The sequence below is a fragment of the Phyllobates terribilis genome, unplaced genomic scaffold (genome assembly GCF_046119375.1).
Source record: "Phyllobates terribilis strain yellow unplaced genomic scaffold, ASM4611937v1 Scaffold_2__4_contigs__length_985480577, whole genome shotgun sequence".
Lineage (NCBI taxonomy): Eukaryota > Metazoa > Chordata > Amphibia > Anura > Dendrobatidae > Phyllobates > Phyllobates terribilis.
In genome coordinates this window covers 845,522,961-845,550,817 of record NW_027362762.1, presented here as the reverse complement: position 1 = coordinate 845,550,817, position 27,857 = coordinate 845,522,961, and the positions used below count along the sequence as shown (strand labels likewise).

Below are 27,857 nucleotides of genomic sequence, written 5' to 3'. Positions count from 1 at the left end.
AGCCTCCACACAGCCCCCTACATGCAATATGAGTCCCCACATAGCTCCCTAAATACAGTATGAGCCATCTGCGGCACACAAAATATTATAATGAGGACAATCTGGCGATGGGCCCCCCAGGAGCCTCAGGCGGTAGCCTAGATTGCCCTCATTATAAACAGCCTATGTTCACAGTTACTTTATTTACCCAAAACCTCTACACAATGGAGCACCGCTTTTTTGTCTTTTTCATTTAGATTCAAGTGAAGAAAAAAACATATTTCTTTGATGTGATTATGATCTGATTTGTTGGGGGTTTCCCATATATAAGCCCCTGAAAACCACTTGAGAATTGAATTGTTCACAAAAAAAAATAGGTTTCAGAAAGTTTCTTGAAGATATATAAGATTGCCTTTATTGTCCTAAAAAAAAAAAAATGGATATAAAACATTGCCAAAATAATGTAGACAAATGGTAAATGTTAATTATTAAAGGGAACCTGTCACCAAATTTTTCCCATTGTGCTCTTGCGCAGGCGTACTTCTCTCTGCCATGCCGAGAAGAGAGCAAAATGAGCGCGATGGAGCGCGATGGAGGACACTGTGTGGATGATGTACGACACATCATCCATGCGAAGCAAGAAGGAGGACGGCTATTGCAACATTGCATTAGGGACATATATACAGCATTCTAGAATGCTGTATATGAGGACGTACAGGCACTGGCCCTACATTGTATGGAAAAAAGCTGGTGACAGGTTTCCTTTAACTATTTTGTGTGGTATGACTATCTGTTTTAAGAGTAAAAACATTACGATGTACAGTAAATTATATTGTGGTACCCTATCAGCCAGAAAAATGTATCTAAATAATGCCCGAAACAGACTTTTTTTGGGCATAAAAGTAGTTACAAGGGTAAAACAACAGTAAAAGTTTAAAAATGGCAAATGGTAAATTTTGTTACATTTTAAAAACTGTAAAGCATATTGGTGTTAATGTAATACTGACGTAATGTGCAATAAGTCATGAAAATAAAAATCTCAGAATCACTAAAATAGGTAAAAGCATTTTAAAGTTCCTCCATATTGCTACGTAAAGTGACACATATCATATTTGAAGAATAGGTCTGTGCCTAACATAACAGATAGGGTCATAATGAGGTTAATAACTGCTGTGCCAATTTTTAACATCACGTAACAATTACTTAACATTATTAAACTTTTCTGCTGTATAGGAAAATAGAACATGCCATTGTGTAATGAGGAAGGTCCAGTCTCCGCAGGGCGTTCTTTCCCTCACTTGAGTGCCAAGGCACGTAGCGATGTGCTGCTCTACAAGCATTGCTGGACTCACACTACTTAACTTTATGTGAGGTTTGCGTTGCTTTACAACAAGTATAGATATTGTAAATCACATTCCTCCCTGTTAGATATCCTTGACACCATTGAAATCAGTTCATAATACGAGCTTTTATGTCCAAGGGAATGAAGAGGAACTCAACAAAGCAACCAAATGTCTGAGGCCTTTCTCGGAAATGTGTCAGGGGGGAAGGCATTAAGAATCTGTCCAAGTACACATCTAGGACAAAAGGCAAAGTAAGCAAAAGGCTACTTCTCCAACCATCGGAGACATGTATGAGATCTCTACACTACATTTCATAAACGTGAGTAATGTACGGGATGATAAAAGCTCACGGCGAAGGTTTTTCATAGATGATCTAGTATATATAATGCAAACAGCCTATATAGATTTTTATGGAGTAACTAATCTCAGAACTTTTTGGAATTAAGTTCCCATCTGTGTTCATGGCATTTTCTTAAAATATTGATAATGCTCCAGAGCTGCATTTGTCTTAGAATTTGTTTCTTTTGTGCAGATGGATGAGTTATAGATCAAAGATGATTCAATAATAGGATTACATGCCATCCTGTAAAAAACACAGAAAATATGTCTTATTACACTAGGGTTCACAATGTAAGTTCATGTATAATGGATGGCGGAAGAGACGTTGAAAATGTTTACAAAATCCTACTTTGGAGCTACAGTAGCGCTGATAACAGATTGGAAAGCTACTGTTCCTTTCACTTGTACAGGCAAAGAAGAATCCACTTTATCCACTTATCAGGTTGTATGCTGTTTGATACAGTTCATCTCAATATCATTCAGTCTTATCTGTGGTTTACACAGACAGATAAACCTACTGTGTAATGTGAGCTCATCTGAAGACACTAAAAAGTTTTAGTTAAGTTTGAGTTTGAATTCAGAAAACTCTAAATAGCTTTTATAAGCAGTTCTTGTCCCTAAGAATCGTACATCAGAGCAAAAAAAAAGTTTTATTAATATCCTGGAAAAAAAAGAGATTCTGAAAAGACTAATGTCAGTGCTAACCTGTACATGCCAACGTAACGCAATAGCAGACATTGACATTGATTGCGGAAGTACATGATGTGATAAGGCCCCGTCACACTTAGCGACGCTGCAACGATCCCGACAACGATACGACCTGTCAGGGATCGTTGCTATGTGGTCGCTGAAGCAGGAGCAGGCTGGTAACTATGGTAAACATCCGGTTACTAGGGGCACACGCGCTCCTAGTAACCCACTGTTTATCATGGTTACCACTCTGCTACGGTGAGCAGGAGGTTACCGCTCACTTTAGCAGGCTCATAACCATGATAAACAATGGGTTACTAGGTGCGCGTGTGCCCCTAGTAACCCGATGGTTACCATAGTTACCAGCCTGATCGCTGCTCCCGCTGGTCACACACAGCGATGTGTGCTGACCAGCGGGAGAGCAACGACCAAAAAATGGTCCAGGACACTTTGCAGCGATCAGCGACCTCACAGCAGGGGCCTGATCATTGCAAAGTGTCACACATAGCGACATCGCTGGTGAGGTCGCTGTTGCGTCACCAAAACCGTGACACAGCAGCGATCTCGCTAGTGATCTCGCTATGTGAGACGGGGGCTATAGACTTTCAGCTCTGTTTGTTTTCCTTGGAGACATAAAACAATAAATGTTAAGCTTAGGAACTATTTCGCCACCTCTTGTGTCGAAATTTACGGTATAGCAGACAATGTTCGTTTAAGCAGAAATCAGATGCTCAATCAATATTTTCCAGATTATACAGACAAACAGGTTATTGCATAATGTGCATTTACAAAGTAAAGTATGCATGATAACTACAATAGGTGTGAGAAGTTTTTCATAAAATTAAAGTTTTCTATGAATGCTTTATACACTTATTTGTAGACAAGCAGTGGTCTGTGCTTCTTAGCATTTCTTTTTCATTGTTCTATTTCTGACTTAAGGCCCCATACACATTAGACTAATGTCGACCGAATGCGTCAATATTGACATGTTCAGCCGACAATCTAATGTGTGTGAGTCGCCGGCTGACTAAAGGTCAGGAGAGATGTTCATCGTGCATGTTCAAGTTTGGACTGCCATCACGTTGTTCTGGAGATTTTCTCATAGAGAACACATGAACGCTCGGCCGTACGACCGCTCCTGTGTATGCGAGAGCCAGCTGAGATGACTGTTGGAAGAACAATCAGCCGACAGCCATCTAATGCGCATTGGCCCGTTTAAAGGAAATCTGTCACCGAGTTTTTGCTATGTAACCTGAGAACACAATGATACAGGGGAAGAGAGCATGATTACAGGGATGTGTCACTGACTAGGCTATATCTTGCTGTTTCAATACAATTATTGTATTTTCCAGTGCAGTTGTAAAAATGAAATAAGTAATCTGGGTGATCAACTAGGACACGATCTCCAAGACAATTTTGATTCTATAGCTTGTCACAAAGCTTCCATTCTCCATTACTGCTGCAATGTTAACCTATATTTACCATAGTCTCTTAATCTCAATTCATTTGAAGAATAACAAGTGGTTTAAAGTTATATCTTAAAAGTGTAAATGCCCCTGACGCGCCCCCTGGGCCGCGCGTGTGTGGGGATACCCGGAACCGGACCCGTTGCGGATGCTGCTGGGGGTTGTAGTCCTTGCGTGGCGGGGACCCGGTCCTGTGGCTCAGGGTGGTCAACTCAAATGGCAGTCTATTTATAGGGTTTTGTGATTAAATGTCCGACTACGCCACCCGTGGATTGCGGTCAGAGTGAACCGCCGCTGCAGGGCAGACCGCTGAGGTTGGTGTTGTGAGTGCAGCAGGAAATAGTATAACTCCCCAAGGGAGGAGTATAGCCTCAGGGAAGCAAGTGTGGATGTTGGGGGTGATGGTGCGCAGGAGTAGCAGTAACGACACAGAGTCCTGTAATGCAGTCCAGGCTATTTACTCACAGTTCTTTATCCACATTACTACAGCTGGTCATAACGTCCCACGTCGCACTGTGTTCACCAGGTGAGGGGCTCGGCCTACTCCCAGATAACTTTGGAGCGCTTCACAGGACCCCCTTTGTGTGTCCTTTCTCTGGCCTGTCATACCCCGCCAGTGACCTCGCTTCTGTCCGCCTGCCTCGGGCCTTCTCTGGTAAAACTTGGCGCCAGTTTCCCTGACTCTATGTGGTGCCTTCTTAGCAGGTGTAGCGAGGGGCTGCGCCACGTGAAATGTCACAGCCTCCGGTTTCTAGCTGAGGGTAGTTCCCCGCCTCCATTAGTTTCGGGGACCGGTCTCCCCCTTTGGCCTGACCCTTCTACGCAGGTAGATTCGGGAGTGCGGTGGCGACTCGCCGGTCCGCACCCCTGGGGTCCCTTCGTTCCTTGTTCCTGGAGCCTCCTCCGCTCCTCTTTCTTCCTTCTTCCCCCTCCAGGCCCCGGCCTATTCTCAGGCCTGCCTGCGGAGCAGAGCCCATGCAGAGCCTCTGCTCCCAGCTACTGAGCTGACTGACTTCCCACTGACTTCTCTTTGAACTAAGATGGTGCCCACCTTTTATACCTCCCTCTAGGTGCACCCAGGAACTGCCCTCTCCCTCCTATGCACTACAGGGTCCCCCCCTTCCTCGGTGTTCCCTCCCCCCACTCCAGCCAGGGACAGGGACTGTCGTGCTCTACTTGGAGCATATCGGTCGCCCTGCCCCCCGGAAATGTGGTGTAATGCATGCAGGTGTCGGGGCCCTGGTCCACACTACATCCTTACCTGAGAGTGAGATACCACACCTCTGGGTGAGGTGCAATACCTCTGTAGCAACCGAGCCCTCGGGGTGCTACACCCCCAAAATCCACCAATCTCTGGGGGACCGGGTAACCGTCTAATATTTATGGGAGCCTCTTGACTCTTCCTCAACAGATGAAATTGGGGGAGAACAGGATTGACAATTTGGAATGAGATGAGCTGCTGTCAGAGATATTCATCAGTGGTATACTTCCCTCTCTACATACAGAACACATGCATGTATATGTTTCATAGTTTCATAGTCTTTTAGGTTGAAGATAGACATAACTTATTGAGTTCAAACTATACTCTAATACAGATATGAGCAAAGTGTGACCCACAGGCCACGTCCGGCCCTCTGGCTGCACAGTCAGGGCTGAAACTGGCCCCCGCCTGCCATCCATCCGCCGTCACCGCAATCCACATCCTCGGGAGGAAGACAGCGGTGAACACATTGATGGAAGAAGGGTTGCCTGCCACTTTTTCCACCTATCAGCATGTGAGTCAATGCACCGGAGACAGGAGCAGAGGCAGAGCGCCGGGGGAATGGGAGCAAGGTGAGTATGCAGTGTTTTTTTTCTCACGTATATGGGATGTTTGTATGTACATAGGATGTATATTGGAGACTATGTGGGGCTCATACTGTATATGAGAGGCTATGTGGGGGTCTCATACTGTCTATGGGAGACTATGTGGGACTCAAACTGTATATATGGAGGCTATGTGGGTATGTGAGGCTCATACTGTATATATGGAGGCTATGTTGGAATGTGGGGCTCGTAGTGTATATAGGAGGCTATGTGGGGCTCACACTGTATATATGGAAGCTATGTTGGTATGTGGGGCTCTTAGTGTATATAGGAGACTATGTGGGGCTCATACTCTATATGGCAGGCTATGTGGGCTCATACCATATATGGAGGCTATGTAGGGTTTAAGCTGTATATAGGAGGCTAAGTGGGAGTTCATACTGTATATAGCAGGTTATGTGTGGGCTCATACATTATAAAGGGAGGCTGTGTGCACTCATACAATATATAGGAGGATGTCAGCATACTTGTTTCTGCTCAATATTAAGTGCTAAAATTAATATTAATATAAAATAATTAAAATTAATATGTTAATATTAATAGTGAGCAGAATTAATTTTAGCCAATTGGTCCGGCCTCCACAACAGTCACAGTCTTTCATGTGGCCCTTGGGAAAATTAATTGCCCACCCCTGCTCTAATATGTTGATCTAGAGGAACACAAAAACCCCATCAGGCAGATTCTAATAGCCCTCTGGCTGTTCCAGTCTGGCCGACAGACTGAGACACCCGATGGGCTAGAAAACAGTGGTCAATGGGCCGCACCATGCCCGTCAGCTCGCTGTCACCGCTCTCTCCACCCACGCTAACTGCATTTCATTGCATCAGCTGTGCACTGGGGAGAGTCACCGCATCGGAGACAGGAGCAGAAGCAGAGCGCCGGGGGAACTGGACTGGGATGAGTACGTGGTATTCTTTTTTTTTTTCTCTCATGTGTATGGGATATTTGGCTGGATATGGGGAGGCTATGTGGGTCTCATGCTGGACATGGGGAGGCTATGGGGCTCTCATGCTGGACATGGGGAGGCTATGGGGCTTTCATGCTGGACATGGGGAGGCTATGGGGCTCTCATGCTGGACATGGGGAGGCTATGGGGCTCTTATCTTGGACATGGGGAGTCTATGGGGCTTTCATGCTGGACATGGGGATGCTATGGGGCTCTCATGCTGGACATGGGAATGCTATGGGGCTCTCATGCTGGACATGGAGAGGCTGTAGGGCTCTCATGCTGGACATGGGGAGGCTGTGGGACTCTCATGCTGGAAATGGGGAGGCTATGGAGCTCTCATGCTGGACATGGGGAGGCTGTGGGGCTCTCATGCTGGACATGGGAATGCTATGGGGCTCTCATGCTGGACATGGAGAGGCTGTAGGGCTCTCATGCTGGACATGGGGAGGCTGTGGGACTCTCATGCTGGAAATGGGGAGGCTATGGAGCTCTCATGCTGGACATGGGGAGGCTGTGGGGCTCTCATGCTGTTCACGGGGAGACTGTGTGAGGCTCATGCTGTATATGGGGAGACTGTGTGGGACTCATGCTGTATATAGGTAGGCTGTGTGGGGCTCATGCTGTATACAGGGAGGCTATGTGTGGCTTACACTGTATACAGGGAGGCTGTGTAGGGCTCATGCTGTATACAGGGAGGCTGTGTAGGGCTCATGCTGTATACGGAGAGGCTGTGTGGGGCTTATGCTGTATACGGGGAGGCTGTGTGGAGCTCATGCTGTATATGGAGAGGGTGTGTGGGGCTCATGCTGTATATAGGGAGGCTGTGTAGGGCTCATGCTGTATATAGGGAGGCTGTATGGGGGCTCTTATGGTATGTAAGGGGCTGTGGGGGGTTCATACAATATATAGAAGGTGCAGTATTTGGGTTCAAACGGTATATAGGGAGATATCAGCGTGTCGCCTCAGCCAGGCAGCTGCAGTCACGGTACTGGTGCATGGCAGTCCGAGTGCTGGTATGGTCCGACCAAGGGCGCTCAAGTCTTTATCAATTGTGGGGGTTAATAATAAAATGGTTTGTGACGCCAGTTGAGATGTTTGGCCTGGTATGGCCGGGCACTGATGGAAGGCCCCTGGGAGTTAGGTGGTGATGAGAAGTGCCAGATGATTAACCCTTCCCAATTAGGGCTGGCTCCCAGTGGAGTTGGAGCAGGAATGGTGCAGCAGGAAATAATCAGCTTGAGACAGGGTAATAACCAGTTTGTACCTTTTACTGGAGTTTTGCAAACAGTCCCAGAACATTCTATACAGTCACATACAGGGTTTTGGTCAGACCTGCATGGTGAGGGTTCAGATTCTCTGCTATGAGGTTGCGTAGCCTTCCTGCAGCTAATCATACCTCTGGTAAATGCTTCCTTGGATCCCCAGGGGTCCAATGTAAACAGTTACTGGATCTGTGATCCCTTCCAGCGAGCAGGCAACAAGAATCCTGTCAGAACACTCACTTTCTCTTGCAGAAGTGTCTCTGTGACTCCATGCGGTTGCTGAGCTCCCAGGTAAAACACTTTACTGCTCGTTATATGAAGACCGAGCAGTCTTTCAGTTTAGCACAGACTCTGGAAGTCTCTGTCTCTAGGGACTGGACCCTGCCTTGTGCAGCTTGTACATGCAGAGAGTACACTTCTCTCCCTTGCACAGAGAACTTCCTCACACTACAGCTCAAGCACCTCCTCCCCTCTCTGAGAGATTGTGCACAACTTTCTGATTTGGACAAAAGTGCACAATCCTCCAGTAAGGGATCGGGTAGCAATATGTGTATGTAATGAAAACAGCAGAGAACTTATCCCTCACCATAACTGGCAATACATATGAATTATATCACACATGCAGGCATTTTGTGGCGCTACAGACATCAGCACATGACGCGCCCCCGGTGCAATGGGGTAGTCGGCAGTCAGGCCTATGGATGCTGGGGGGGGATATGTCACAGTGGCTGGCCTGGTCCGTGGCCCAGGGTGGTCAACCAAGAAGGGGATTGGAACTTGGATAGAAATAAAAATAAAATAAATAGTTTGTGACGCCACCTGTGGTACCTGGTAAGGATTACCAGCGCTGCTGCAGACCTCCGGGGGGTGATGGGATGGCAGCTGAGGTGTTTCTGCTCCTCACAGGTGGAGCGGGCCCCCGGGGCAGTGTGGAGTTTGATGGTGGGTGGTGATGCTTGGACTTGTAGTGCAGAGGGAGAGATGGCGCAGCTGAAATAATTGACGGAGGCAGTGCAGTGCAGTCATCCTAGTTTTTGCTCACAGTTCTTATGTAAGTTCCACAGGTACACTGTACGGGTGTCAGCCTCCCACGTCGCGCTGCGTTCACCAGACCGGGGGTTCAGCTCTTCCTCAGATGTGTCAGGCGTGCTTGACGGAACCCCACTATCCTTATGTTCCTTGCTAGACTGACTTCTCACGCTGGGTCTGCTCCCTCCTGCCCTGCGCGTCGCCACTCACAGTCCCGATCGGGTGCTCTGAAGTCCCTCTGGGCACCCTGGAGTTCCCGGACCTACTTGACCCTCACGGTGACTAGGATGAGGCTGTGGCAACTGCACTATAAAAGTCAGAAGCCTCTGTTTTTTCCAGCTGAGACCTGGAGTAACACGGCTGGTCCAGTGGCCGGTCCCCTTCTTGCGGCCTGATCCCTCTGACACCTGGCAGATTCGGGGCATACGGGTGCGTCCTGCACTCGCCGTAACCCCTGGGATCCCTTCTATAGAACGGAGCCTTCCTCCTCTGCTCCCCTCCTGGGCCTCTATCACTAGGCCCCACTTGTGGAGCAGAGCTCCTAACGAGACTCTGCTCCCTGACTGACTGTCCTCACTCACTGATCTTCTTCTGTCCTGCCACCCTAAGATGGCTTCCCTTTTTATATACCTCCTACTATGGTGCTCCCCTACTCTACTTTCTCCACCCACACCCACTACTGGTTCCCCCTACCTTTGATTCCCCCCACTCCAGCCAGGGTCAGGGCTCAGCAGGAAAACACAATGCATCTTGCCCTTCCAGCCGGCCTGGAGCAGTGTAGTGTTGAATGCGGGTGTTGGGGTCCCGGGCAGCACTCCCTCCTTACCTGAGAGAAGGAGATACCACACCTCTGGGTGAGGTGCAGTACCTCTGTGGCGACTGAACCCTCAGGGGCGCCACACACATCATTCTTCCCAATATTGTATGATACAATTAATAATATAAAATAATATATATAATTCATATGTTAATATTAATATTGAAAATAATTAATTTCAGCCTATTGGTTCAGCCCTCCACAACATGTGGTCTCTCGTGGCCCCTTGGGAAAATTAATTGCTCATCCCTGTAATAGCCCCAAATTCTGGGAAAAATTCCTTCCTGACTCCACATACGACAAGAATCCACATCTGTAATGAATCCTACTTTTCTCTAGACGTAGAGGATGGCCCCTCTTCACCGTCCCAGGCCTAGGTGTAGAAAGATAATTAGTAGGATTTCTGTACTGTCCCCTCATATTTCGCCCTGTCCCCTCACCTTAAGAAACACAACATATGTGATTCACATTCTGTGACATATGGAAGGTTTGCCATCCTGTCCTGCAAGTTAGTGATTCTATTCTACGTGGGATTTCATGTTGGTGGAACTGGCATCTGTAGCTGAAGAACAGGTTCAGCTTTTATTTCCTGCTCCTGATTAAATCTTTTGTGTCATCAAATAACATGATTGCGTTATATTTACTTTGTATTAAAGAACATTTCCAAATCCATGTAGTATGGAAATATGTAATATCTATGGTACTTTAACACATAAATTAACACAAAATCTCTGCAGTATAAGGCAATATAAATGCAAAAAGGAAACACTTAAAGGGAACCTGCCAGCACATTTTTATAAATAAAAGTAGTGGCATGTGTCTGTAAAAGCTTGCCTCCCAATAAAGGTGATACATTTTTGTACAATGTCATTCATGAGAAATGTACATAAAAGCCATAGGCAAAGTAGACATGATGTGCACTGGAGGCATGTCAGTGTACTTGGTCTGCTTCTTCCAAGTGCACTGACACACCCACCATGCACTTCCAGGCTGATTTACATGTGGCTTCTATACTAGATTTCTCATGACTGACACATCAGATTTGTACAAAAAAGTCTATCATTTTCATTCAGATCACTAGTTCGCTATGGTTCTGTATTAGGAACAGAAAATTCCTTTCATGCCAGGGATGGACCCACCACATGACGGACATGACAGATACCAGCAGCATCAGGTGGACTCCATTGACTGATAATGGTTAATGATTATCCATACTGTTTGGAGGGCGGAATCGGGGCTGTTATATTGTTTGCAGGGCTATGTGGGAGCCGATATATTATTTGCAGGGCTATTTGGGGGCCATTATACTGTATGCGAGCAATTATACAGTGTAGAGGCTTGTGTGATGTCCATCATGTTGTGTGGGGACCATTATACTGTTTGGAGGGCTGTGTGAGTGGCCATCATATTGTGTGACGGGAGGTGTTGTGATCATGGGGCATCATACTGGGCTGGGGGTCACCATACTTTGCCAGGGGGAGGGGGCTGCAAAATTGTGAGATATATATATTTTTTTCTTTGTGTGTGGGGGGATGGAATTAGAACTTCAGCTATGAGGCCCCATGATTTCTATGTACGCCCCAGGCCATCACCCAGCTCTCCCAGTCTCAGCAGCAGTCTCAAACTGTATAGTTACTGAGAGCTGTAACAGCTTTTGCAACCACAGCAGCAGCCAGGGAGCATATAATTATCACTGATCTGTAACTTATCTTCTACTAAAGCTTCAAATTCAAAGCTAACCTGTACATTCTTGTGGAGTGTAGGAGGACGTTACCCATCGTCGAGTTCAAACCAAAGATCCCAGTGCTGCAAGGGAGCAGTGCTAAGCAATAAGATGATAGTAAAAAAGAGAAATAACGCACCATTTCATATATATTTTTCATCATAAATTGGACACTTGTCCTATCAATTCGTTTTTGCCAAACAGAAATGAATAAGAAATAGTAATCCATGTTTCCCCAACAAAATGGAACCATTAAATAAAAGCACAAATAAATTACATCAAATGTTTATTAGAATGGCTTCCTCTACATCTGCAGACTCCAATATTGATCACAGTCCTTAATGGAACGTGAATTTCCATGTGGCTTCCTACAACAGATACAGATTGTTATACAAATGTCTGTGCAGATTAAGCAGACAATACACTGTCCACGAAAGCTTGTTTGATGCTGATCTTCTTGTTAGCTCCCAATATTTACAGGCAGCTGGATTCCATCAATTTTCTTGACAGAAGTCACTGACATCACACTTCTATGTACATTGTGAGTTTTTATATCAACTCACTAATTACCTGAATTCTTCTTGAATAGCGTTACAGCTACTTATTGCTTACATTTCCCTGATAATAGATCATGGAGAGATTACTAATCACCAATGTTATCTCTGGTGCAAACCTTCTAATCTGACTGTAGCAGATAAACACACTACCTGCATACATACCTGTGTCCCCAGTGTCACCAGATACTATTTTGGCTGGATAAAGAAATACAAATGTAGCTGTAGTAATAATGATTGCAGTTTTGGTTTCTTTTCCTTCTTAGCATTTTTTTTTTGCTTCCACAATTTTCATGCATTTTTTTGCAAGCATTTTTTTATACACACAAGCATTTTTGTCATATCTAAAAACACGTGAAAAAACTACATGTAGACCATGCTGTGTTTGGAAAAATATACCAAAGCTCTGAAATTGTACTTTTTATATGTAGTGTGTTTCATTCTCCCATTGACTTAAGGCCCACAAACACATTAGACTATATTGGCAAGATTGGCCGACTATATTGGCAGAATTGGCCAACAGTCTAATGTGTATGCCGTCCCTGACAGATGATGTCTGGGGAGAGAAACATCTTGCACATTGGATTTCCACCAACCAATTCTTTTGTTCTCTTGGCGATAAGCCACTGCCAGAAATGTCTGACAGCAGCTCTTTCATAGAGAACGCATGAGCACTCGACCAACCTGAGAACTCCTGTGCAGGGTCGGACTGGGACTTAAATTCAGCCCTGGCATTTGCGAGCACACAGGCCCACTTGCTATGAAGTGAATGTGATATATGTTCATCGATTTTTGTGGATCACTCGAGATATATATCACATTTACAGAATGAAAACTTCTGTGAAGCCAGAATAACACTATGTTAAATTTTAAGGGAACCTGTCAGGTCAGATAACTCTATTTACCTGCAGATATAGGGTTAATCTGCAGGTTTATAGTATTATGAAGGTGCCCAGCCGCTGTACTGAAAGTGTTGCACCCACGACAAAATAAATTGTATTTCTCCCAGGAACCACCGGTTTCAGTCATGCAGGCATGCCCGAAGGAGAGACCCACAGCTGGAACCAGCCCATGTAGCATTTGCCAGAATTGCCAGATGGCCAGTCCAGCCATGCTCCTGTGTATAGAGTCAGGGGATATAGCTGTTGATCAAATGATTGTTCGCTCTATAGCCACACAGTTTAGACAGCGGTTGGCTGCTAGCAAAACTTTCCAACCTTCAATTTCTCAATGACTGTAAAAGTTTTATCAGTAGCGAAAGTGGTACAAGCTGCCTTCAGACATCTTTGCTGGTGTCTTATATCCTGCTGGAACAATAGGCTTGGGTATTGAAATTTAACATTCACCAGCCTGTTTCCATGAGCCCACACCTTTCTGGGCACATGACAGCTGATCTGATCAGCTGTCATGTGCCACTAACAGTCGCGGATGGAATTGCTGTTAACATGTTACAGTGCCTACAAGTAGTGTTCAACCCCCTGCAGATTTAGCTGGTTTGATAAGATGCAAATAAGTTAGAGCCTTCAAACTGCAAGCGAGAGTAGGTTTTATGAACAGAAGCATAAATCTTACAAACCAAAAAGTTATGTTGCTCAGTTGAATTTTATTAAATTTTAAACATAAAAGTGTGGGTCAATTATTATACAACCCCTATGTTTAATATTTTGTGGAATAACCCTTGTTTGCAATTACAGCTAATAATCGTCTTTTATAAGACCTGATCAGGCCGGCACAGGTCTGTGGAGTTATCTTGGCCCACTCCTCCATGCAGATCTTCTCCAAGTTATCTAGGTTCTTTGGGTGTCTCATGTGGACTTTATTCTTGAGCTCCTTCCACAAGTTTTCAATTGGGTTAAGGTCAGGAGACTGACTAGGCCACTCCAACACCTTGACTTTTTCCCTATTGAACCAGTCCTTGGTTTTCTTGGCTGTGTGCTTTGGGTCATTGTCTTGTTGGAAGATGAAATTACAACCCATCTTAAGATCCTTGATGGAGGAGCGGAGGTTCTTGGCCAAAATCTCCAGGTAGGCCGTGCTATCCATCTTCCCATGGATGCGGACCAGATGGCCAGGCCCCTTGGCAGAGAAACAGCCCCACAGCATGATGCTGCCACCACCATGCTTGACTGTAGGGATGGTATTCTTGGGGTCTTATGCAGCGCCATCCAGTCTCCAAACGTCACGTGTGTGGTTGGCACCAAAGATCTCGATCTTGGTCTCATCAGACCATAGAACCTTGAACCAGTCTGTCTCAGAGTCCTCCAAGTGATCATGAGCAAACTGTAGACGAGCCTTGACATGACGCTTTGAAAGTAAAGGTACCTTACAGGCTCGTCTGGAACGGAGACCATTGCGGTGGAGTACGTTACTTATGGTATTGACTGAAACCAATGTCCCCACTGCCATGAGATCTTCCCGGAGCTCCTTCCTTGTTGTCCTTGGGTTAGCCTTGACTCTTCGGACAAGCTTGGCCTCGGCACGGGAGGACACTTTCAAAGGCTGTCCTGGCCGTGGAAGGCTAACAGTAGTTCCATAAGCCTTCCACTTACGGATGATGCTCCCAACAGTGGAGACAGGTAGGCCCAACTCCTTGGAAAGGGTTTTGTACCCCTTGCCAGCCTTGTGACCCTCCACGATCTTGTCTCTGATGGCCTTGGAATGCTCCTTTGTCTTTCCCATGTTGACCATGTCTGAGTGCTGTTCACAAGTTTGGGGAGGGTCTTAAATAGTCTGAAAAGGCTGGCAAAAGAGATCTTTAATCCACACATGTGAAGCTCATTATTCTTGGTGCCTGAACTACTTCTTAATACTTTAGGGGGACCAAACAGAATTCTTGTGGTTTGAGGGGTTGAATAATAAATGACACTCTGAATTAACTTTTTACGTTTTTAAAAAAAAAAAAAAAAAAAAATTTGCTGCAGTGCATTTCCCACTTCCAGGCTGATCTACAGTACAAATGTCACAATGCCAAGTTAATTCCGCATGTGTCAACCAGCTAAATCTGCAGGGGGTTGAATACTACTTGTAGGCACTGTAAATGTTAAATGCTGCTGTCAATCTCTGACAGCGGCATTTATCATGGAAGCAGCGGAAGGACGTCACTAGTCCCGCCCATCGTCACCCGTGTCACATGACCGCGGGTCGCCGATGGGTTGGCATGACAACCTAGGGTCTGCAGGAGACCCCTGTGGTTGTCATTGCCGGGGTGCTATGAGCGCCGCCCAGGGGTCGACACTCATAGTATTTCTGCTACACACGGGCGATCTGATCGCATCTTCTAGTCTCCCATGGAGACTACTGAAGCAGGTAGAAAGTAAAAAAAATGTTTTTAAAAATATTAAAAATATGAAAATAATACAAAAGTTTAAATCACCCCCGTTTCGCCCCATTCAAAATAACACAATAAAAAAAAATCACATATACAAATATTTGGTATCGTTTAGAATCGCCCGATCTATCAATATAAAACAAAGAATCTGATCGGTAAGCGGCGTAACGAGAAAAACAATCAAAATGGCAGAATTACATTTTTTTGGTCGCTGCAACATTGCAATAAAATATAATAACGGGCGATCAAAACATCGTATCAACCCCAAAATGGTATCAATAAAAATGTTAGCTCAGCAAGCAAAAAATAAGCCCTCACCCGGCCCCAGATCTAAAAAAATGGAGACTCTAGGGGTCTCGGAAAGTGGCACTTTTTTTTCTCACCACTTAAATAAAAAAGAACCTATACTTGTTTGGTATCTTTGAACTCTTAATGACCTGGAGAATCATAATGGCAGGAAATTTTTAGCAGCTAGTGAACATGGTAAAAAAAAATAAACAACTGTTGAATTGCACTTTTTTGGCAATTTCACCGCACTTGGAATTTTTTTCCCGCTTTCTAGTACACGATATGGTAAATCCAATGGTGTTTTTTAAATGTACAACTTGTGCCGCAAAAAACCCTCACACGGCTATATTGATCAAAAAAATAGAAAAGTTATGGGTCTGGGAAGAATGGGACCAAAAAACGAAAACAGAAAAATGAAAATGGCCCGGGGATGAAGGGGTTAATGAATCACAGAATATACTTGCCTAGCATTTCACCTGACTCTTACGATACTCATGTGATTTTAAATAAAAGCTGTTGCCTTTTGTCACCAAAATAACGTGTTGTGTGTTTTATTTTATTGGGCTATGTAGTTTGGGTCATTTGCTAATAAGTGAGGGTCCATCCATTATCCAAAAGTCATGACAATTCCAGAAAGAGCAAGAGTATAAAATGATTAAAGATTAACCGTTATTATTTTGTTAATAAATCAATAGTACACATGAAAATACCAAACTTTGTAATATATCTAATCAGAGAAATTCACTTATTTCTCCTCCAGGACTGATCAGTCATGCTTAAAACTCTCAATTTACAAGTAACATCTGTCTACATTGAATACAGACATTCCCATTGCTGAGACAGATGGCGGTTGGTGCTCATAAAGTTCTACAGAACTTGCAGCAGAACGTTTGTCGGCCTCTAGCCCCTCCTTCCATAGAATTTTAAAAGTACCAGCTGTCATCTCCTATCTCTGTAATAATTACAGATTTTACCCAAGAACTGAGAGTGGAACCTCAATCCAGGAGATGAAAGAAGCAGATTTCTCTGACAAAATATATTACAAAGTTTCTTATTTTCATGTGCACTATTGAATTACGAAATAAAAATGTAAACCACAGTTACTTTTTAAATAAAACAAAAGTTTATACTAAATATTTACTCCCAAAATGTACTCAGTGCCCCCTGCTCTGTAACTTGGTGACAGATTCCCTTTAATAGGGCAATGTAATCAATGTGCATCGCCTGGAAATTTGGCATGTCCCCATTTAACCCCTTGATTCCATTTCAATATTGCTCAGCAGATGGCAGTAGAGAACAGAAGAGTAGATTTGCCGTATTTTCACTGACGCAATGATAGACTTGGAGCGCTCCCAGTATAACTTCCACACAGTTTCCGTGACACAATCAGAGAGAAGCAGTGAAGCTTTAAAGCCGCATCATTATACAATATTATCTGTGCAGGCAGGGGGCTGCCTTATGCCATTGAGCAGAATGCTGACCTAAGCACAGGGCATACATCCACATTCTGTATGTTCCCAGCCAATGAAGCTCTTGTGATCTGACCATCTCATCTATCTTTTGCAGTGGTGATACAGGCTGCTCGCTCCACCCAGCATTTTGTATAGTGAGGTTGGACTGTGACCTTGCCTTGGAAATGCAGCTTGACAGAAGATCTTACAAAACACACCTTGATCACCTCCCACTATCTACCTCCGCACTATATCATTGTGAGGAGTCCTAGTGTAGTCACATCTCCCAAGCGCTGCAGGACGATACACCTCTGGGTCTTGCTGCTGGAAACCAAGAGGGACTTTGGGTTCATCAATCCTTTCTATCTCGTTCTCTATGATGGCACCATGTGTGAAGTGTCTTCTGAACTGCAAGCGGTTTCTAATTCTGTTTGCAACACCCCTGCTGTTGTTACCGCTACCGCTGGTCATCCGCACAAAGGTGAGCAATTATTATTACTGATATGTACACTATGACAATATATATATCAGTCTAGTTTGGATCTAAAAGAAGCTTGTTGTAACACAACGTATTTGTAATGACAAGAAATTTTTATTCTTCACCTGTCAAATATCTGACGTCCAGAAAATTATTGATAAGATTGAGAAAAAATAGGAAAATAACTCCCAAAGTGCAAAAGATGTCCAATCATTCCGCTATAGCATTATTATTCTTGGATTCCCCTATGAGTTTGTGTTTTCAGGATCTCTTTAGTATTTTGCGTGTAACGTCATTTTTGTCATTGAGTCAGAAGTTGTCACAGCTGTTCTTTCCTATGGGATATCCTCAAATCTTGACTGATGTTCCCCTAAAGTTGTGCTCTTTGGAAATTATAGAGTTAAAAATTTCAAGTCCTCCAGACAGGTAGAGCTGTTATTGTGCTGGATGATCATTATAAGAATATTGTTTTAACACTTTCCTTTTCAGAGTGAACAGCTTAGAGGGGACACTGATGATCTGACGGGGTACCTGAGGATTGGAGCCAAGAAACATTGGCCCAACGATTATCAAAATTAATAATTTGCACCAAATCTTTAGTCTATGCATTACAACTCCGACATTGCATATTTATCAAATGTGGGTAATTAATGATTTGGGGTAAATCACGCCAGCACAACTACATGGTTAGAACAATTCCCAATGTTAGATTAGAGCCTGCGATTAATGTTGCAAATGAAAAGTCAAAAAATCTGGTGCAAATTGTCATTTATTTATTTATTTATTTTATGCAAGCAAATTGCTACACTTCCCGATGTTAGAAAAGAGTATACCAATATGTCAAATGTCACACATTAGTAATAAAAATGGTGGTAACCTAAATATATTTAGTCTGTGCCTTTTTAAGGCAGCTCTGATCTGTCTAGTGTATGTGACTTTTTTGCAATTTGTATAAAGAAATGCATTCCTAAATTTGTTGTACTTGAGGCCAAAGGATGCAGACACTAAAAACCATTGTAATACATAGTGTAAAACATTGATAAATTTGCACAAAGATGTTGCAATGAAAGATGTCTCCACTATTCTATAGTATCCCCTGCTGTTTACTCTTGTGACTGCTGAATCTGTACTATTAAATGTTTGCATTGATTTCTATGGCAAATTCTTAGCATATTATTATTAATAGTGATGAGCGATCGTGCACGTTTAACCCTCTGGTACTCGCTGAGTAGTTTCGGCGTGCTCGGTATTTCAGTTGCAGCCGCCGCGGCTGCATGTGTCACATCTGTTAGGCTATGTGCCCACAATGCAGAAATGCTCCGGATTTTTCCTGAGCGTTTCTGCATCTCTGTGACAGGAAAAATGCATGTCGACTTTACATGCGTTTTTTCTGCCAGGTAGAAGCGTTTGTGAAGCGTTTTTAACATGCGATTTCGCATGTGGGTTGTCAAGCGCTTTCCAGGCGATTTTAGCATCACTTGGAAAAGTGTTTTTCAACTTGGTCACACTACTGTATATAAATCCATGCAACTGGCATGGATTAATATAGTATGACCAAGTTGATGCTACAAATGCCGCTTCAATAGTAAAAAAAAGAATAAAAATGGTGAAAATAAAAAATAAACATCATACTCACTTTCTGATGGCCCCCGGTCTCCTTCTCCGGTACATCCGGTGTCTTCGGCGGCTCGCGGTGGTGTAAAAGGACCTTCCATGACATCATTTAGTCATGTGACAGGTCACGCGACCGCCGACGTCAGCTGTCACGTGACCTGTCACATGCCTAAATGACGTCATGGAAGGTCCTTTTACCACCGCGAGCAGCCGAAGACACCGGAGAAGGAGACCGGGGGCCATCAGAAGGTGAGTTGTTTTTTTATTTTAATTCTTTTTTAACTACAGTTACTATGGTACCCGGGTCTAGAGGAGAGTCTCCTCCTCTCCAGATCGGGGAACCATCCGCGCATTGAAGTGCATAATATCCGCATGTGCACGTGTAGTCTTCCGGATATTATGCAGTCCAATGCAAGTCAGTGGTGGCTCAAACGCCGCGATTCTGCAAAATAATTGTAAGTTCTGCGGATTTTTTCGTGGGGGAAAATTGCAGACCTTCTACCAAGCGTTTTTTAAGCGTTTCCGCGGTGGAATTGCCACTGCAGAAACGCTTAAAAAACGCATCGTGGGCACACAGCCTTAGACCAATGTGACACATGCAGGGATAGCCTAACAGATGTGACACATGCAGCCGCTGCAACTGAAATGCCGAGCACGCCGAAACTACTCAGGAGTACCCGAGCGTGCTCGTTTAAAGGGTTAAACGAGCACGCTCACTCATCACTAATTATTAATTATATTATTATCATTGCCATTATTTTTAAAAATCTAGCGTATCATCTCAGATTTTATAAATGCACTGTATATCATCACACTTGTATATTTAGAGAGTGAGGGGAGACAGATGCTCTGGGAAGTTGCTCCGTTCTGTCATATCATCTCCCAAATAAATCTCCCATGTTTCGCATTCCTTTTAGTAAGTCATGTACCTACATACTCAAAATCAGTATACGAGGGGTCTATTTTTCATACAGTAAACAAGTAATGTCTTGAGAGAACAATGGCATCTACAAGATGTCTTTACATTCTTTATCCCCTTGTTGTTGGTCCAAAGAGACATATGTGCACAAACAGCTGCTATGTGGAGCTGAGAAAACATGTTTCTTTGGCGCAGTCCCTATATATCACTCCAGGGACAATCATTCCAGCATCATAGACGTCCTGGTGTTTGGAGGTACAGACAATGAGAATCCAATCATTGCCAGAATCGAGTGCCCAATGTGTGTTGCAGATATGGAAGCAGTCAAGCAAGCTCAACTCCTCAGTTATCAAAATCGGTGGAGTCTTCTTACCTGTCAGACTCTTGTCAGTTGTAATGCATGCAGTTAGCGTATGTGGTTTGTGGACTCACTGTGCCACGGGGCCGGGTTAATTAGGAGGGGGATAGCTTAGTTGCTACCTGGTGTTCACTGGGGGTGGAGTCAGGCTCGAGTTGCAGGTAGCCGCCAGGTACCACTCCTAGGCAGTCCCCAGTACTGCAGCTGCTGGTACGCAGACACAGAAGGGACTCGGGCTCCGTTCAGACTACTAGGTTCAGGATCCTCTGCAGAACGGTTACTGACAAGGAGATTCAGAAAAGGTTGATTTGGATACTGGTTTTAGCAGTCCAGATACACGGAATACTCAAGCAAATATTCAGCCACATGGATACTGATTCAGGTACCGGCCACACACATACCAGGGGACGAGGTTCAGGCACTGGCCGTTAACGGACCAGAGCAAGAGGTTCAGGCACTGGCCGCACTAGAACCAGGGACAATGGGTTCAGGACTGGCCACGCAAGGGCCAGTGACTTCAGGTCCAGGACTGGCCAAGCAAGGACCAGAGACTCAGGTTCAGGACACTGGCCACACCAGGACCAGGGGATCTAACAATGCACTAGTTGTACCACTAACACACTAATGAAGCACGTTGCTTAGGCACCTCCCTATTGGGGAGGGTGCCTTTTTAACGAAATGCCTCCCTGCTACTGGCTGGGGGCCATCTTGGAGGTGCGCATGCTGGCCTTTTAAGAACAGGCAACTGGGAACTAGACCAGGAAGCAGGGAGCACGCTAAGGGACACGCCCGATGGAGGAGGTAAAAACGCAGTCACGGCTGTGAGTTTGTAGGCGTCCCTGCATGGAAGGGAAGGGGAGTCATACGGGGACCCCAGCAGCGGCGTTACATCAGTCAGACACTTATAGCATGTTGAATTTGCACAAAGAAATGCTAGAATCAATGGAAGAAGATACAAATTAGATATTAGAAAAAACTTTTTGACAGTGAAGGTGATCAATGAGTGGAACAGGCTGCCACGAGAGGTGGTGAGTTCTCCTTCAATGGAAGTCTTCAAGCAGAGGCTGGACAGACATCTGTCTGAGATGGTTTATTGAATCCTGCATTGAGCAGGGGGTTGGACACGATGACCCTGGAGGTCCCTTCCAACTCTTCTGTTCTATGTTTTTATGAATCATACTGCAAAAAATGTGCTTATGGGAAAAACCCCTTAAAGTGGATTTGTCACCAGATGTCACAATACAAACTGCATACATTAATAAATGGATCAATTCAGTTCTGATGAGGCTGGTGTATTTACATTGAAAATCTATTTCAAAATGGCTGTATAATGCTGTTACTAGGATAAGCATTTAATGAGCCCAGCTATAGAATGAAATAGCTCATGAGTCCAAGTGTATTCAGTCACCACTCCCACTCACTCAGCCTGACTGACAGCCAGGTGCATAACGATAGCAGTCGCAGAGGGTGCAATTGGGCCCATGCAGGATGGGGGGTAGCTGACACCAATTTCACCTGGATGTGCGTCTTTGGATGCACATTCAGGTGAAATGAATTGTGGCACAGAGACCCTGAACTGCAATACCTGCTGCCGGCCAATCAGAGGCCGGCAGCAAACATTGGCTTGCCTGTGACATCATGCGCTACCCGTGTCAGCACACCAAAGTCAGTTGTCGGCTTCTGCATCAGCTGTAGAGGAGGATGCCACACGTTGCGAGAGTGGGGAAGGTAAGAATAATCGTTTGTTTCTTTTTAAAATGTGCTGGAGAAGAACGGAAGGGGCTCAAGATGTGAGGCATTGTACATGGAAGGGGCCCAGGATGTGGGGCACTATACCAGGAAGGGGACATTGTTATAGGATGGGGCCCAAGATGGGAGGCATTGTACATGGAAGGGGCCCAGGATGGGGGGCACTATACCAGGAAGGGGACATTGTTATAGGATGGGGTCCAAGATGGGAGACATTGTACATGGAAGGGGCCCAGGATGGGGGGCACTATACCAGGAAGGGGACATTGTTATAGGATGGGGCCCAAGATGGGAGGCATTGTACATGGAAGGGGCCCAGGATGGGGGGCACTATACCAGGAAGGGGACATTGTTATAGGATGGGGCCCAAGATGGGAGGCATTGTACATGGAAGGGGCCCAGGATGGGGGGCACTATACCAGGAAGGGGACATTGTTATAGGATGGGGCCCAAGATGGGAGGCTTTGTACATGGATGGGGCTCAGGATGGGGGGCATTATACCAGGAAGGGAATATTGTTATAGGATGGGGCCCAGGATGGTAGGCATTATTACTGGAAGGGGCCAAGATTGGACATTATTACAAGAAGTTACTGAGGATGGAGGACATTTTTATATGAAGGAGCCCACGACAGGGGACATTATTACATGATGGGGAACATTAGAAGAGGAAGGGGCCCAAGATGAGGGAAATTGTTAAAGCATGGGTCCCAGAATGGAGGCATTATTATTGGAAGGCCCCAGGATATTGGGCATTATTACTGGAAGGGGCCAGGATGGCGACATTATTTCTGGAAGGGGCTCCGGATAGGGGATATTATTATAGGAAGGGGCCAGAATGGGGTAGATTATTACAGAAAGGAACCAGGATGGGGGACATTATTACACCAGTGGCATGTTGGAGACTCAGATCCATATTTTGCGCTAGTGTCCATCAGACACTAGTTACACCACTGCTGACAGCTGTAGAGAGGGTATTGGAGCTAGAGAGGGTACAAAGGAGGGCGACTAAGGTAATAAAGGGAATGGAGGGACTAGAATACCCAGAGAGGTTGTCAAAATTAGGCCTATTTACGTTGGAAAAGAGAAGGCTTAGGGGAGACCTCATAAACATATATAAATACATCAGGGGGCAATACAGAGATCTCTCCCATGACCTGTTTATACTAAGGATGGTGACAAAGACGAGGGGGCACACTATGCGTCTGGAGGAAAGGAGGTTCCTGCACCAGCATAGAAGGGGATTCTTTACGGTCAGAGCCGTGAGACTCTGGAACTCTCTGGGAGAGGAACTGGTGATGTCCAACTCATTTAATGAGTTCAAGAGAGGCCTGGACACCTTTCTTGAGAACAATAAAATTAAATCTTATGCTTAGTGATAGTTAATTAATCCAGGGATTTAATCTGACTGCCAGATTGGAGTCGGGAAGTGAATTTTTCCTCAATGATGTAAATTGGCCTATACCGCATGGGTTTTGTTTGCCTTCCCCTGGATCAACGCTGCGGAATAGCTGCAGTGCACAAGAAATAGGCTGAACTGGATGGACGCTTGTCTTTTTTCGGCCTTATAAACTATGTAACTATGTAACTATGTAACTATGTAGCGTGTACTGAGCAAAGTGAGATCTCAACAGCAGCAGCAAGGAGGAGCGACACTGAGTCAGGCTATCATAAAAGGTTATGCAGCCATTCTGACATGGATTTTCAAAGTATATACACCATGTATATAATTATAAATGCATAATTGTATTGTGAAATCTGATAACAGATTGGGTTTAAAGCCTCAAACGACTTCACTTACAATAGCCTCTAAAAATTACAACAAGGGTCACACAGGCTTGGGTTTATGTTAGGAAAATGCAATTAAAAACCACACCTTGGGGATGCTAAACAATAGGCAACTATGGGGTTCTACTGTAATTCCACATGCCATTGAATTTGACATTCCAAGGATTTTTCTTTTGTAATTTGATATACCATATTCTGGCATGTTCTATCAGTCACCATGGTTCAAAACTATCCATCCCTAGAGACATTGCTTTTGGGGGAATATCTGGCAAATGGTGTTGCTTGGAGCACCATAAGGTGGCACAGTGGCACGCGTACTCACAGCCTGGTGCACAGATCATATTATCTCCTGCACAACGCTCTGTCATTACTATGAGATCTTTATACTGTTAATGAGCACACATGAAGGCATCAATGCAAACAAGAATCTAATAAACTCAAATGGGATAAAGACCACAACCCATACCATCGATTCCAGCCAACTCCCGTACACCACCCTTTCTTACAATATGCTTCTGATTAATCATTTTTAATTACTGTCATCTTTTTGGAGAAACTCCAACAATGCAGAATCAGATATATAATGGCTATGACTGCTAAGGAATACAATTGCTCAGGTTTAATTTATTTTTTCCTTAGAAGTAAATGGTACTAGATCCTCATATATTGAAAGATTCTGTCCATATGAGTAGGTTCAGAGGGTTGGCCAAGGAAGATAAAGATTACTTAGTTGGTACCAAAAAATATTTAAAAAATTGGTAATATATTTTGAGTGAAGGTATATTAGTAAATTGTATTCATTTTTATTTGGGCAACAACCAATTTTTTTAGACAATCCCTTTAGTAAGTGTCTCAGGTCAGAACCCAATATAAAGTTTATGACCTGCATCAGGGGTGATATACAGGAAAAGACCATGGGGCCAATTAATCCAGACTGGCATTTTGTACACCAGTCTTGATACAGAGCCTACTGGAGTAAGATGCGCCAAATTCATTAAGAAGCGTGTACAGACTTATAATTACAGAGATAGAATTTGAAGCCCTGATCTCACATTCTCTTGATCTGGTGTTGGATATATTGATCATATAGTGGGTGAGAATAAGGTGTTTTAGTGCTCAGCAATGTTGACATATTCCACTTCATCAGTAAGAAATCCAACGGGTGCTTATTGGTAATAGATTAGAAGGCCGTATAGAAATCAGAACAATACTGATAGACCCATCAGCCAATCCACAATTGATGAATCCAAAAAAGAACAAGGAGTTAAATGGCTAAAAACAGTAAATATTTTATTGATGTACACTGAACAAAAATATAAATGCAACACTTTTGTTTTTGATCCCATTTTTCATGAGCTGAACTCAAAGATCTAAGACTTTTTCTATGTACATAAAAGGCCTTTTTCTCTCAGATATTGTTCACAAATTTGTCTAAATCTGTGTTAGTGAGCACTTCTCCTCTGCCGAGGTAATCCACCCACCTCACAGATGTGGCAAATCCAGACTCTGATCAGACACATGATTATTGCACAGGTGTGCCTCAGGATGGCCACAATAAAGGTCACTCTAAAATGTTCAGATTTACAGTATTGGAGAAGTCCGGGGGGGGGGGGGGGGTCAGAATACCAGTCAGTATCTGGTGTGACCACCATTTACCTCACACAATGCAACACATCTCCTTTGCATAGAGTTGGTCAGGTTGGTGATTGCGGCCTGTGGGATGTTGGTCCACTCCTCATCAATGGCTGTGCGAATTGTTGGATATTGGCAGGAACTTGAACACGCTTTCGTATATGCCGATCCAGGGAATCCTAAACATGGTGAAAGGGGATGTTTTTCGGCAGCAGAGAGAGGGAAAATGGTCAGAGTCAAGGGGAAAATGGATGGTGCGAAATATAGGGATATTCTTGAGCAAAACCTGTTTCAGTCTGTCAGTGATTTGAGACAGGGACTGAGGTTCACCTTTCAACGAGATAATGACCCACAGTATACAGTTAAAGCAACACTCGATTGGTTTAAGGGAAAACGTGTAAATGTTTTGGAGTGGCCTAGTCAAAGCCCAGACCTTAATCCAAATGAGAATCTGTGGTCAGACTTGAAGATTGCTGTTCGCCAGAGGAAACATCTAACTTGAAGGAGCTGGAGCAGTTTTGCCTTCAGGAATGGGTAGAAATCCAAATGGCAAGATGTGGAGAGCTTTTAGAGACTTATCCAAAGCAATTTGCAGCTGCAATTGCTGCAAAAGGAGGCTCTACAAAGTACTGACTTTAGGGGAGTGTATAGTTATGCACACTGACGTTTTCAGTTATCAGTTATTTTGTCCTTTTTGTTGTTTGCTTCACAATAAAAAGAAAACCCAATGTTCACATTTGTAGGCATGTTCTATACATGAACTGATGCAAACCCTCAAAAAAAAACCTGTGAAATTCTAGGTTGTGACGTAGCAAAGCAGGCAAAATGCTAAGGCTATGTGCCCACGATGCAGAAATGAAGCAGAAAATTTCTGCAGCGTTTCTGCATCTCCCTTGCCAGAAAAAACGCATGCGGATTGTGCATGCGTTTTTCCTGCAGAATACATGAGGAATTCACATGCGGATTCACATGCGTTTCCGCATGCGGACTGACAAGCACTTTCCAGGCGATTAGCATCAATTGGAAAGTGCTTGACAACTAGGTCACACTATATAAATCCATGCAAACGGCATGGATTTATATAGTGTGACCGTAAAAATAAAAAAATAAAGCTATACTCACCCCCGATGCACCGCCGCGTGTGCTGTCGCGCTCGTCCTGGCTTCTTCCTGGTTGCCGGGCTATCGCGAGACAGCCTGCGGTCACATGACCGCGACGTCATCTCAGGTCCTCATCTCAGGTGAATATAAACTTTATTTATTATTTTATTATTTTTTTTACATGTACAATGGTACCCAAATCTGGAGGAGAGTCTTCTCTCCTCCAGAACTGGGTACCATAAGCACATTGAAACGCACATAATCCGCGTGTACAAATGTACTGACACGGATTATATGCGTCTCAATGCAAGTCAATGGCGGCAATTCCGCTGCGCTTCCGCAAAATTAATGAACATGCTGCGGATTTATGAGCGCTGCAGAAACGCTTCGGAAAAATCCGCAGCATGTGCATTGACATTGCGGAATGCCATTGGGGACCATGGGGTGCGGATTACCAAGCGTTTTTGATGCGTTTCCGCTGCGGAAAAATGCATTGTGGGCACGCAGCCTAAGGGGGTGAATTTCGCAAGCCACTGTACATTATAAAGTGACATTGCTTAGATTCATTATAAGACGATCATTGACACCATAAAAAGTGACACAATTATCCATACATAGAACATGTGAATAACAAAAACATCATAAAAAAGTAGCAAAAGTTCAATAATGATACAACCATAGGAGAACCATATTATTGATGATGAGTAAGATGGACTTCTCAATTTGATATATAGCCATTGTGCTGGTTTTTCTCATCCTACATAATTCCGATTTCTGTGTTTACTTTGTATATAAAAGTAAAATATTTACTGTTTTTAGCCATTTATCGTAACTCCTTGTTCTTTTTATATTCCACTTCATGTACAAATAACGGCATTGCTCTTTGTAAGTCACATGGCTCATGATCTTAAGGATAATTATACTTTAAGCAACTTTCCAGAGTAAGCTGATGTATGTATACACGAGGAGTATACAAGTATTCCTAGCCCAGTCTTCACTCTGCATTCTCAGAGTAAGCCCTGCTGTGTGTGTAGCACAGGTGATCGAATGATCACAGCTTCAAGTCTCCCATGGAGAGTTTTGAAGCATGTGAAAAGTTCAAAAAAAGTTTTTAAAAATGTGAAAAATATAAAAGT

The 27,857-nt window shown here is 44.1% G+C and overlaps 1 protein-coding gene across 1 annotated transcript in view; it reads left to right on the top strand.

Annotated features, from left to right (window-relative positions):
- Window positions 1–1,373: 1,373 nt before the first annotated feature.
- The window catches only part of LOC141232795 (Na(+)/citrate cotransporter-like), a 211,408-nt gene continuing 184,924 nt past the window's right edge, over window positions 1,374–27,857 (top strand). The window contains exons 1-2 of the mRNA XM_073667833.1: window positions 1,374–1,641; window positions 17,200–17,565. Coding sequence (XP_073523934.1) covers window positions 17,461–17,565 — 105 coding nt within the window. The 5' untranslated portion in view covers window positions 1,374–1,641; window positions 17,200–17,460. The remainder of the gene's footprint in view (window positions 1,642–17,199; window positions 17,566–27,857) is intronic.